The 12,202-nt window shown below is 38.6% G+C and overlaps 1 protein-coding gene across 6 annotated transcripts in view; it reads right to left on the reverse strand.

Annotated features, from left to right (window-relative positions):
- kat6b (K(lysine) acetyltransferase 6B) overlaps nt 1-11,909 on the reverse strand; it is a 36,960-nt gene extending 25,051 nt beyond the window's left edge. For 3 of the 6 annotated variants that reach the window (XM_039671774.2, XM_039671773.2, XM_039671769.2), the window contains exons 1-2: nt 11,695-11,909; nt 7,940-8,804 (exon numbers count right to left, since the gene is read on the reverse strand). In XM_039671774.2, coding sequence (XP_039527708.2) covers nt 7,940-8,560 — 621 coding nt within the window. In that variant the 5' untranslated portion in view covers nt 8,561-8,804; nt 11,695-11,909. Of the gene's footprint in view, nt 1-7,939; nt 8,805-10,032; nt 10,231-10,277; nt 10,404-11,694 lie in introns of those variants that run through there. The other 3 variants (XM_039671770.2, XM_039671772.2, XM_039671771.2) reach the window with 3 other exon arrangements.
- Between the last annotated feature and the right edge of the window lie 293 nt (nt 11,910-12,202).

Genomic DNA, 12,202 nt, shown 5'->3' on the forward strand with positions numbered 1-12,202 from the left:
TCGTTGTCTTTCTCAGGTATAAAAATCAATAATCACGATGAATCACGCCGTCTATTCTAGGCTAAGTGATACAATTTTCAAGTGTTTTGTGAAGAAATAATAAGTATGGGTTTCATGACCTTATTTCAATGACAATTCTTTCGTGTTTTTTCACAAACCACGCATAAACGTCTAACTACAACTACAAACTTCATACACATTTTTGTAGCAGAGTTTGTGCTAAATACAGTGTAATCAGACTTTAAACATGAAAATGTCACAAGTAACTGAAATAAGCACAAATGTCAGAGCATGTCAGAACACCTCCAGGGCTCAGAAAACACCTCAGACACCAGAGAGTTAAAACCAATAGACAAGAAACACCATTTTGTACACTTTCAATGAACATCCTCCAACAATTGTTATTTAATAGGCCTTGAACATGACTTGTCAAAGCTAAACAACATTGCAGGAATAGTGCATTGTTTTAACCATTGATACAGTTTAATAAATATAAAAATATTTTTATGCACAAAATGAAATTATTGGAAACAATTAATGATTACACATCCGTGCTCTCGTAGTTCTCCTAAGCATTCTAAGATGAAAGCACTTTAAGAGGCACAGGTAAGTCTTCGGTCTAGGTAAAAGTTATTTCAATAGTAGCCTATCTCCATTCATCCACCATGTTCTTACTGGTCCTAAAAAAAGAATAGTATTCATACTTCCGCATGAGGCCAAAGGTTATGAAAAACAAGCAGCACAATAAATTAACTAATAGATCACTACTAAGGACAGGAAAAACCATACTTTCAAATAAAAAGGGAATGCATACAGATATCTAGGCCTATTAGCTAAAGCACTGCTATTTAATGATGAATATATAGCTAAGATTTAAGGATGAGTCATTCTATGTTCCAAAAACGTGAAACAGTAACATTCGGACTCAGAGAAAAAAAAAAAACAAATCACTAAGGAGCAAAGTAAACATCGGCTTTAACCTACATGTGACTGCTGTGCCTTTTATCTACATAAGCTTCCTGAGATCCCACCTTGGATAGCCACAAGTAGAGACATATCACTTTTCAATGGTGGCGTGCATGTGGTTATGCCTAGCCCTCATCCAATAAGTTATAACCAGACACAGTAACTGACACGTAAATTGTGTGTCTCCTGGCTCGGTCTGTGAGATCCAATCCAGTGACATGAACCATCATATTTCTTGTGGTTTGAGACCAAATAGAGTCAAGAAGTACGCCTGTTGAAGTTAAGCCTGACAACGTCTCATGCTTCAGCGTGAAAGAGGAATGTAGGGCAGATCTGTTCTAACGCTGACCCGTGACTCGTCCCATTACATTTTCCAACAGCTCTATTAGCTCATCCAGTCTAGGAACCTAACGTGGATGGCAAGGCTATTACATTACCATTACTTCATTCAGGTCAATCTGCCCGAGGAACAGCAACATGGCACACGTTCAGGTATCTGAGAGTCAGGTTAGCTAAGTGACAATTACTCCAGCTCTAATTAAGCCATCTCCACTTCAGGCTGTGTCTGACCCTTACTAATTATGCATATGTGGTGGCAGTGGCTTAATGCTTAGGGACTTGAGTTGTTAACACAAAGCGAACAGGTTCAATGGCAACAAAAATTGATCCAGGAGCTCTTGAGTTACATAGATCTCAATCTTGCACTATCAATAGTGACATTGAAGAGACCACTAAGCCCAAACAGCAAGAAAAAAAAAATCGGAACTTTTGGCCTTGCAGTGTGTTTAACTAGGGCCTTACTGTGCATCTCTAAAAACATTAGCGTATGAGTTTCTTCACATAAGCCACAGGCTCATTATTGTGCAAACAAAAATAATTATTGAACAGTTAGCCTAAATATATACCAGATGCATGGAAAGAAAGTGATACTGCTTTGAAAGGAGCGTTTAGAAGAAGTCACAGATGGTGATGACATCAACAAACTGCACACTGAAAAAAAAAAAGAAAAAAACCTAATAAATTTACCCATGTAGGTTTGTAAACTTAAAGGGGTCATCAGATGCAAAATGTACTTTTATAAGGTGTTTGCATGTGTGTGTTTGCAGGGCGTGGACATAACCACCATACAAAAATGGAAAAAAATTATTTTAATCCTCAAAAAGCCCTAACACTCAATAATCAGGCTGTTTGGATTTTCTAAGCAATAGGATGTCATATTGCTTATGCTCCGCCCACAACCGCGGACAAACTGTACCGTATTAGCATATTTCCGCCCTCAGCCATTTGTATACTGTCTGACAAGGCAGGTTGCCCAGGCAGCACTTTGTGTCTTGTGTCCACATGCCCCATGGAAGAGAGGGGTGGGGTGAACAGTTGCTCATTATTTAAAGAGACATGCACCAAAACAAGTCAGTGTGAACAAAGCTGTTTTAGAGGAGGTTAAAAGGGTGTTTTACACAAGCATTGAGAAATTTTAACCATGTTACAAACTTTACATGAAGACCCTAAAGAATCATACCAACCTCTGGAAAATGGGCATCCGATGACCCCTTTAAGCATGTGAAGCTAATTCCCAGCAAAAGTTCACTCTAGAGTTGTTTGGAGCATTATCCTGTACTCCTACAGCTGCATCAGTAAAAGCCCTGTGCACAACACCGAAGACTTACAGCTTTATACAGCAACTAGGCCTACCAATGGGATTGAAGAGTGGAAAGATATTTATAAACGTCCCTAGGACAACCAGCTAGTGGACTAGGAACACCTAGTAGCAACCAACCATGCATGCACCAAAGACTTTGGTTGTGTACCACTTTGACACCATTCAGAAATGTGTACATTTTAACTCAGATTAGCACCAAACATTTGATTAAATAAAATATTGATAATGGTAGCAGTTAGGCTACATGTAAAAACAAACAGTATAGGGCTTTCTGTACATAAAAGAGACTGAAAATAAATAAATGACACTATTAAAAGGACAAGTTCGGTATTTTTCAATTAAATCCCTGTTTTAAGATCGTTTCTGATGAAATAGAACTGTTAAGATTAAAATTTGGACACATGTTGATGTCCCGAGAATTTTCGGTTTCTGCGGTTGTAAACCCGACGGTTCTTCACAAAATGTTTTGATAGGATATTTGTTAATCATATTAGTTGATATGATTGATTAATTTGATCCAAGGGTATATGAAACAATATCACGTGCCTAAACAAAACCAGTTACATTTTTATTAAGTCACAAATGCAACCAAAATATGTAACTTGAACATTTCTCTAAAAATTGCACATCTTGTATCCCAATTGGGACATCCACAACAAAAAATAGACTTCAGTTTTTTTTTAAATAAAGAAAAATAAATAAAGTTACAAGGTCATCTGATGAAATTTATGACATGACAACAACAGTCAAGAAGTCTATGAGGCTTCTGAGCTAAAATGTGCAATGTGTAAAATCTAGAGCTAGGTCACTTGAACCCACGGCAAGTGTTGTCGAGCCCTGACAGGTGAGTTTAAATGAGAATGAACGCGTTGGCACTGGTAATGCATTGACGTGCATTGTGTGAAGATGTCAAAATAAAGGCATCTTTTTAAAAACAAATTGTATACATTTTTTACACATTGCATCGATACAGTCTATCGTTAGTCATTTGTCCGATGAATCTTTCATAGGGATGTATTGTTCCAGCTTTGTTTAGGTATAACAAAGAAAAACTAAAAGGTTTACAAGACCACCCCTGGTTAGGCCTCACTCCACTACAGTCCCAACCAGACTGTTTGATTCATTTTAAGTTGTACTTTTGGTTGCAACTAAACTTTTATGGCAAGATTCTGAGGTTTCTTAAGGAGACTAAAGTAAAATGCGCTGCTAAGACCAAAATACCATAAAGAAATTTCTAGAAAGTGAGCAAATTGCATCAGCCACAGCTGTTAAACAGTGGTCTAGTACTGATTCAACACCATTACTGAAGAACAGATGTAATCAGCAAAGCTTTAACAGACCTTCATTGAATTACTTACTATCTTTTAAACTAAGCAAGAGTTTCAAGAACGTCAAAAAAGAGAGGCCAGCCATGAGATCTAATACACCTTCAACGCAAAATCTAATCCCGCTAGCTAATGGGACAAAAGAAAGCTGGATTTGGCCCTCTCTTTTCTCATAATTTAACCCCTCACAGAATATGATAAAGAGCCCTGGAGCAGCTGCAGACTGACCAGTCCCCAAGCACACAATTAACAACAAAAGAGCTCTTTTAATGCATTGAGCTAATCAGCAGCCAGCCCACCACTGCAGTCCCCCTGAACCATCTGCAAGACGGCAGACCGTCTCCATGATTGTGAAAAAAAAGGCTGGCACCATACTATCATGTCCTAGGGTCAATGAAGCACATTGCTTAGCAACAGTCAAGCCCCCGTGCATGGAAACCAAAAGCTTTTGCTTTCAAAGAGCAACTCAATACAAAGTGGACAAGGGAATGTGCTCCAAGATTTGATTACCAAATGGCCTCCGATTGTTCGCTGACCACTGTAGGAAAAGAGCTTTAAGAGCCACCAAGTATGGACCTTAAGTGACCAGCAAGTGATTGACAATCTTCACATTTTTATTGGTCTATAGACTTTTGCCACATTGCGTCTTACTATGTGTGTGATATGAAAGAAAGGCTTGTTACAATCAACTATACGTAGCCCAAACGGAAAGACAAATTATGTTCATGCAAGTTTGGAAAAGACAATCTGCAATGCCACGAATGATGTAAGACTAATCGAAAAAGTATTATATTAAGGTTTAAGCTTTTTAAACAAACATATCAACAGGGCTCAACACTTGCCAAAACCAATGTATGGAAATCCCATCATTAAGCTTGCAAAGTAAACTCAACATTAAATCAAAATAAACCCTTATACTTTATTACTACACAATAATGGTCTTATTGAATGATTCATCAGTGCACATGCTTCCAATTGTGTGTAGAAAAACAACCACCACCTTTCAGCACTTGCTCACATCACAAATCTCTCTAACTTCAACAACTCTCCTCCAACCAGCTTCATTCGGGCCACTTTTAACAAATCCAACCAACTTCTAAATGATTAAATTAAGTCATATTTTACATTTTCACTTATTAAATACACTGGAAATGTTTTACATTACAAAAGTAAAATGGGTTGCAAATACTGTTTCATGTTGACTTAAGATTTTAAAATATGGAAATAGCACCGATAAAAAAAATTGCAGAAAGGTTAAGCCTAGATAATGAAGCTGTAGGACAAACATTCAAGCACAGTAACTCACAAAAGATCTCAGTCAAACAACAAACAGCTAGCCTAATCCAACATCTGTAGCATATCATGCCCTCATTTAGAGAACTATCTTGGAGCAAACCAAAGATGATTTAGGAATAAAAACATGGTGTTCTCATTTTTCACAGAACATTTCAATCACACAATGTTAAAATCAAACCCAAGTGCACTCATGGGTATGACCAAGCGGTTTGTGGAGAATGGCGAAGAAACCCTTTACCAAAACAATGAGTTGGGCTATGGTTTTGAGATATTTCAACAATTTAGGACAACAAAGCCACTTTTGTATAGTTAAGCCCTGAAAAGTTACAAACAAATGACATCTTACAGTACCTAGATGTTACAACCTCAGAATAATGTTGGTGGCTTTGGTAAGATAGTTCATATCAATGTATGAGTATTTTTGGAAGGAGTATCAGTTCCTGACACTTGTTGTGTACACAAGGCTTTTGAAACCCTACTGAAGTCTCTGAAGTGGCATCTTAACTTGTTCAACTTCATACTGTCAAAATCAAATGCTAATATTATGAGGCACACAACACACTGCTCTCTCTTCATTACCCACCATTGTACTGGTGAATGTGAGGGTGAGATGTACCGCCTCACATTGTTGTCTTGAGGGTGTCAATGGATGCGACAAAGCAAACATTCCAAATTTATTTATACTTTGCGGCAGAAGTTGTGCAAGCACTTGGAATATGGCAGAAATAGAACGGGCGTCAGTTTACATCGGAAAGTGTTGTGCCGCATTCCAGTGAATTCTATTTGCTTTTGTCGCTTCATGTTGTGCTGCTCGCGTCTACTTTAGATATGTTGTTTTGGTACTTGTGACGCTTAAAGTAGATTCCTCGTCTGCTTTATGTTTACCTAGCACTGGCAGTTCTTTCACAAACTTGGCCATGTTAGCGCAGAACCATGCATTATTGATTTATATTTTTACAAGGCTCCCTGCAATACTCAATTCTGATTCTTCAATCGCACCACCTAGCGTTCTGCTATTCCACGACAACCAACTGCAACAACTGATAAAACAGAGGCATCTTGAGGTAGCTAATAAAAGTGTCAAATTAATATGTAGCCACATAATAAGTGGGATAATTTCACAGTGGGGTCTTGTATCACCCTGAAGATGTTTCATTTGCACAGTCCGCTGACTGTACTATCCCTTAAGCCTTGCCGTGCCCCCTTGTTTTTGGGAACCACTGCTAAAAAAAACCAGCCATACAGAAACTTTCATTTTGGGAGAACTAAACAATCATTACGATGCCTCATTTATGAAACAAACATACAACCGTTTCAACACAAAACTTGTCATTTATCAATATGGATGTGAGCGGTGACTACGATCAAATCTCATGTCAGGTCTCAGCTTGTATGCAAGTTTTTAAGTTAGCGTGAACTTGTGTGCAGCAAAATAAATCTGGTGGAAAATTGTAAGGAGAGCATTTTGATAATTTCGATTATTTTCCTGACCGAGTCTGACAACCGAAGCTCATTAATTGATTAACTGTTAAACGACTAGAATAGATAGTCAAATTGAAATTTAATTAGAATAGATGGGTGTATCTGACCCATTCAAAATACCAATGTTTTTTTCCCTCAAGGGTTTGCGCAAAAATTCACATTTCGTCACATCTCGCACATGGAGCGTTTCTGTGAGTGCAGAAAAACAATAAAATTAACTATATGTTATGTGCATTTGAAGAATGATGTTTTACATGAATATTGGATTTTTGCCAAATGACAGTTGCGACTCTGGCGAGCCCAATGCCATTTCAGTTTCGCTTTAAATAAATTAATTTGGTTTTGAGTGTTTGTCCTTGTTGTTGTAAAAAAAATTCAATAAATAAATCACATATAAAAAAATAAATTAATTTGGGCTTAACGTTTGTTGTTTATAAACTATAGCCTATATTTTTTTAATAGTTTAATATATAATGTCTTAAACTATAAAATAAAAATGTATAGCTATTTATTTTTTTATTCTTGTTCTGAATAATGTTATATTGATTTGTTGTGGAGTGAGGGGAACTAAAATAGCCTAGTAGGCTACAGGCTAGTGTTTATAATGTTTGAAAATGTTTTGTGTATATAAATGAATGTAGGCCTAATTGTTTGCAATTACGAGGTTAAAGGGTGTTTTTGAAGTAAAATCTATTTCTCTTTCATGAGATTACTTCCTCTTCTTGGCTGGGTTAAGTTTCCATGTCAAAATCTCTAGGGGCAATGCTTCGAAAGCGTGAATTTTTAGGGGTTTAAATTTAAATAGATTATTTTCAGCCGCCAAATGTATCAACGCACAATGATCGTCACGATGGGATTAGTGGAATACGAAGGTTTCATGAATCACACGTGAACCCTGTTGTAAGATGATTTCTTTTTTCTTTAGAGGAATAATTGAGGCCCACTGTCACTATCAATGATGCATGATGTGTTGATATATTGCAACACCCCTAGCCAAAAATCTGCTTTGTACAGAATGAAGAGGTTCCCAAAAAAAGAAAGAAAACAAGTTCACATGGTTGTTCACATTAATGGGTAAAAGTTGGTTTTAAAGAAGTTGTGCAACTTTAAACTAACAGAAACTATAAAACAAACACCACCACCACCACACATTTTCACATTCACAGGTTTTTAGTAGAGCCCATATAGATACAAAAGGTTCTGGACGTACCTGGTCTCTCTCATGAGGGAGTAAAGTCACAGGTGGGAGGTCGACAGCAAAGAACCCCAAACTCCTGAAGCATGCTTTTCCTCCCAGTCCACCACTGTTCATCCTGTAGAGCGGACCATCCTTGAGCAGCCGCCCGTTGTTAACCGCCCGCTTAGCAGCTAGCCTCAGCCTCTGCTGAAACCTGGGGTTTGCCACAACATTCACCAGGTCACCCTGGCTTCTAAGGAATCTCTCAATGTTCCTTAGAGATGAGCCAGCCGGGACGTCCAGACCTTCGATAGCCCTCCTAAGGATTTTATTCCAATCCACATGACGCAGATCTCCTGCAGGTATCACAGATCCAACCGAAACCGAGCCAGAGCCTCCCAGCTTGAAGGCCGCAATCCTTCCCGGGTTATCCGGGTCTTTGTACGAAGCACACCCTTTGCTGGTAACCTTAAGGATGGATCCATCCTTCACAGCGAGCTCCAGCTGCTGGAGTACGACACCCTTGTCTAGTCCGTGTGAGGTTGAGACGGCATGGCAAATCCGCTCCTCAGAAGGCCGCTGCTTCTGCCTTTTGATCTTCTGAATAGCCTCAAGAATCCACTCTGTGTACAGGGGATTGGCCAGTTTCACCATGGTGAAATAGGTTGTTTCATTAAGGTGTGATCCATGAATACATTCCTTTATTTTAGGAGCGAACCATACGCATCAACAAACAAAAACCAGCCATTAGTACATGCCGGACAGGATATGGAATTGATGTAACTCCTCAAAAATGAGACTGGCTCATTTCTTTTCCCTTTAAAAAAAAATGAAAAATCCCTTGTCGTTGTAAAATCCACAGTCAGAAGACTAGCTGAAAAATCCTTTTGAGTTACACCTGTGGGTATGAAGAGAAGAAAAACAGAAAATCCATGTTACTTTGCAAAGAATCAAACCCTCTCCGGAACCACTCCAGAACTAGTTACAGGGGCATGGCAAACTTGACCTGGAGGGTTAGGCTAACCAACGCTCCTGCTCCTTAAACACATATCAAAGTGGAAAACAGAGACAGTTTTCAAAGCACATTCAACTATAACCACAACACATCTGACACTAATTTGGTAAAAAATAATACAATAACAATAAATTATTATTCAATTCCAATTATTTTGGTAGTAGGCTATAGACAAATTTGACACGTTAGGTGCACACAAAGGTAAAATCAACAGTCCAAAACCAGAGTAGTACAACCATGAGATTAAAAATGAACACGTTAAATCACATTTTGATAAAATGTGAGCCACTTTATTAGAATATTATAACCGGTACTCAAAATCACACACGCCTGAAAGCAGCAAGTATGTCTAGGACGCCCATATACAGTAGTCAGCTCAATTGTTCTTCGCTACAAAACACTAACAATTAAATGTTTCCACTATACTTCTTGTAACTACATTCAGCTACAGGCTAAAACTACAGTATACCATGGATAATATAACATTGTATTAATCTTATTGGTTGTGTAAAAACCCAAACAGCATTAGCAGAGGAAGAACAGTGCTGCGAGCAGCCAGCAGGTGAAGAATTCCTCCGCTCGCCAGCAGCGGCCGTGTAAACTCAACCACAACTTATCTGCCATAATATTGTTATATAAAAAGCCTCGCACACATACTGAGGGAAACACTTTAATCATTCCTCCGAGACATTAGATCCGGTCTAAACAGATCCAAGAAAAGCTACGGTAAATAATTTAACACAACTCGGTTAGCCAGCAAAAAAAAAAAAAAAAAATACCACCAAATAACGAGTTTAACTGGGGAGGCATGACAGCACAAACAGTGTTAGTGGATCATATAAAAATAGAACAAACGATGGTATAACAAAGTATTATTGACCAACTGACACTCAGTCGTTTTTGGTGTTAAACTCAAACTTAAAAGCACATAATACAGCGTTGTTTAAGACTTGACACTTATTTAATCTATTTTGTAATCTCGTCCACACTCTTCCAGCTTTGGTCACAAACTACGACTTAGCCATGACATTTGGCATTAAGAGTCTAGCAACAACATCCTCTCAAATCCTGACAGCTAAAACAAAACACAGAGTCACAAACACATACTGACATTCGTACTTTAGCTCGAGTCCTCTGATTAAAGCCGAGATAGTGAACTAAAGTCATGCGATTCTCAGAAGCATTCGGCTTCTTATCTCCAGCATCGGCTTTCTAAACAGCCCCGGAGCTCAAGTCTAGCACGCTAAGCTAAAGCTGGCTAAATTAGGTTATGCTTTATGACTACTTCCGACAGATGACTATCTATAATTTATGATGACAAAGTCAACGCGTCAATTAACCTACGGTCTCGCAAACCTTTTTTTTCTGGAAGCTTTAATACGGTGGACAGGTCAGGTGACTTCGCCGCTATGCCCGGTCGCGTTACTAAACAGACGCCATTTTGTTACAATGTTGTAGTTTACATGAATCCGACATGACACTGATTACAACCCAATGGAGTCTCATTAAACCTTACCTTCACAAAGACTGTCCCGCCCAAGAAACTTTAATATTGGTTAGAAAGGGCAAATACTTATCCCTGGTTTGATAATCAAAGTGTCAATCACAAGGAAACGGTTCGGCCTCTCGAGGAATCAGTTGGCTTCATAATCTGTCAATAATCACTTGACCCGCCTCTTAAAGGGATAGTTCACCACAACTAAACATTTGGTCATCATTTACTCACTCGCAGGTTTTTTTCAAGCCAGCATGACATACTTTCTTCCGTGGAGCATACAATGAGATATCAGGCAAAATGTGAGAAAATTATAGCCCCGGCCATTATTAACTTTAAATGTTTGTTTGTTTGTTTTTCACCTACAAATGAATACTAACTGATGGCCGTCATTCTACATATCTCATTTTAGGCATACGGAACTATTATAACACGAGTGCTTGTAGATGATGACAGTATTTTCATTTTTTAGATAAAATTATCCCTTTACCGTGGCAAATTATCTCTAGTCCGCATTGCTTATTTCCGATTCCAGCTATTAAATCAGAATTAGAAGAACAGTGATAGCGGGAATATTTTATCATCTTGTAATCTAATACATTTAAAACTACTTGATGGCTCTTTAATATAAGATCACTCGAAACTCGGTCTACACCTTTAAGAAGGCTCCCCCTTATGAGCATCGCACTACACTGCAATATGAGCAGATCGACCTAGTCACACTTTTTGGAAAATAATGTAATGGTGAATAATTAGTCCAAGTTATCCTTGGCATTCCCAGTACTGTGTGCACTGTAATATAATATAATATTTAGTTTGCACTTGGAAGACATGGAAGGCTATGAATATCGAGCGCGCGTTCCCTCACGAAGGTATTGCACACAAATAGGCAACATTTATAAATCCTTCGAATGTCTGGCGATGATGGCAAATCATTCCCGTTATTCTAAAACACACAAAAAATGCAATGACGACTACTGGTCGTTTACTCCCTAATGCCTAAAACATGCAAAATGCACTCATATTTCAAGATCAAGCATCAGAGAACAGATAGCATCTGGAAAATTCCATTTATGCGGGTCAAGCCATAGCTTGCGATAGTTGCGCGGTTCGTGTAACCCAATAACCTTAATAGCCCGAATTAATTTCTCCGCTCGCGTCAAGTTACATCACTCACGACAACTTAAACTTGAACGATTAAAACATGCCACCGATAACAAGCCACTCAAGACACCGCCGAGATAAATGCCCGACAACGCTGGCAAAGCGAACATTTACCTTTAAGTTCCTCGCGCGATCTCTCCACACTCCTCGTTTAAGCAATAAAAACACGCTTATTTGCGAAGCTGATGATATATGCGCAAAGTAGCCTGATAAATCCAAAGGGGTCCTGTTTGATTCGGAAGATGAACGCACGCGTAGGCAGAGGGAACCTGATAACAACTAATTGAAAGGTTAATCTACATAGGAGTCTGTGACAAAGTAGTACCCTCCCCTTTCGGCACTCCATCAGCCACAGAGGAGGACTAACTCGCTGTAACCGCTATGTGACATCACATCGCTCATTGGGAAACAATGTACATTGTTTCAGACTACATGGCATGGGTGGGAAAAGAGAAGACATAATGTGCCCCGTCTGTGAAGAGGAAAAGGAAACTTTTAATATCACTTATTGGGATATGAATGTATGCATACAAAATCTAGATTTTATAAATGCTCAAACTAAATGGCACGGGTGAGAAACCAAACCAAACTAAATTAAACCAAACAAAATACTGTATGATGT

Source organism: Pimephales promelas, chromosome 11 (genome assembly GCF_988280905.1).
Source record: "Pimephales promelas chromosome 11, fPimPro1.hap1.1, whole genome shotgun sequence".
In the NCBI taxonomy this organism is placed as follows: domain Eukaryota; kingdom Metazoa; phylum Chordata; class Actinopteri; order Cypriniformes; family Leuciscidae; genus Pimephales; species Pimephales promelas.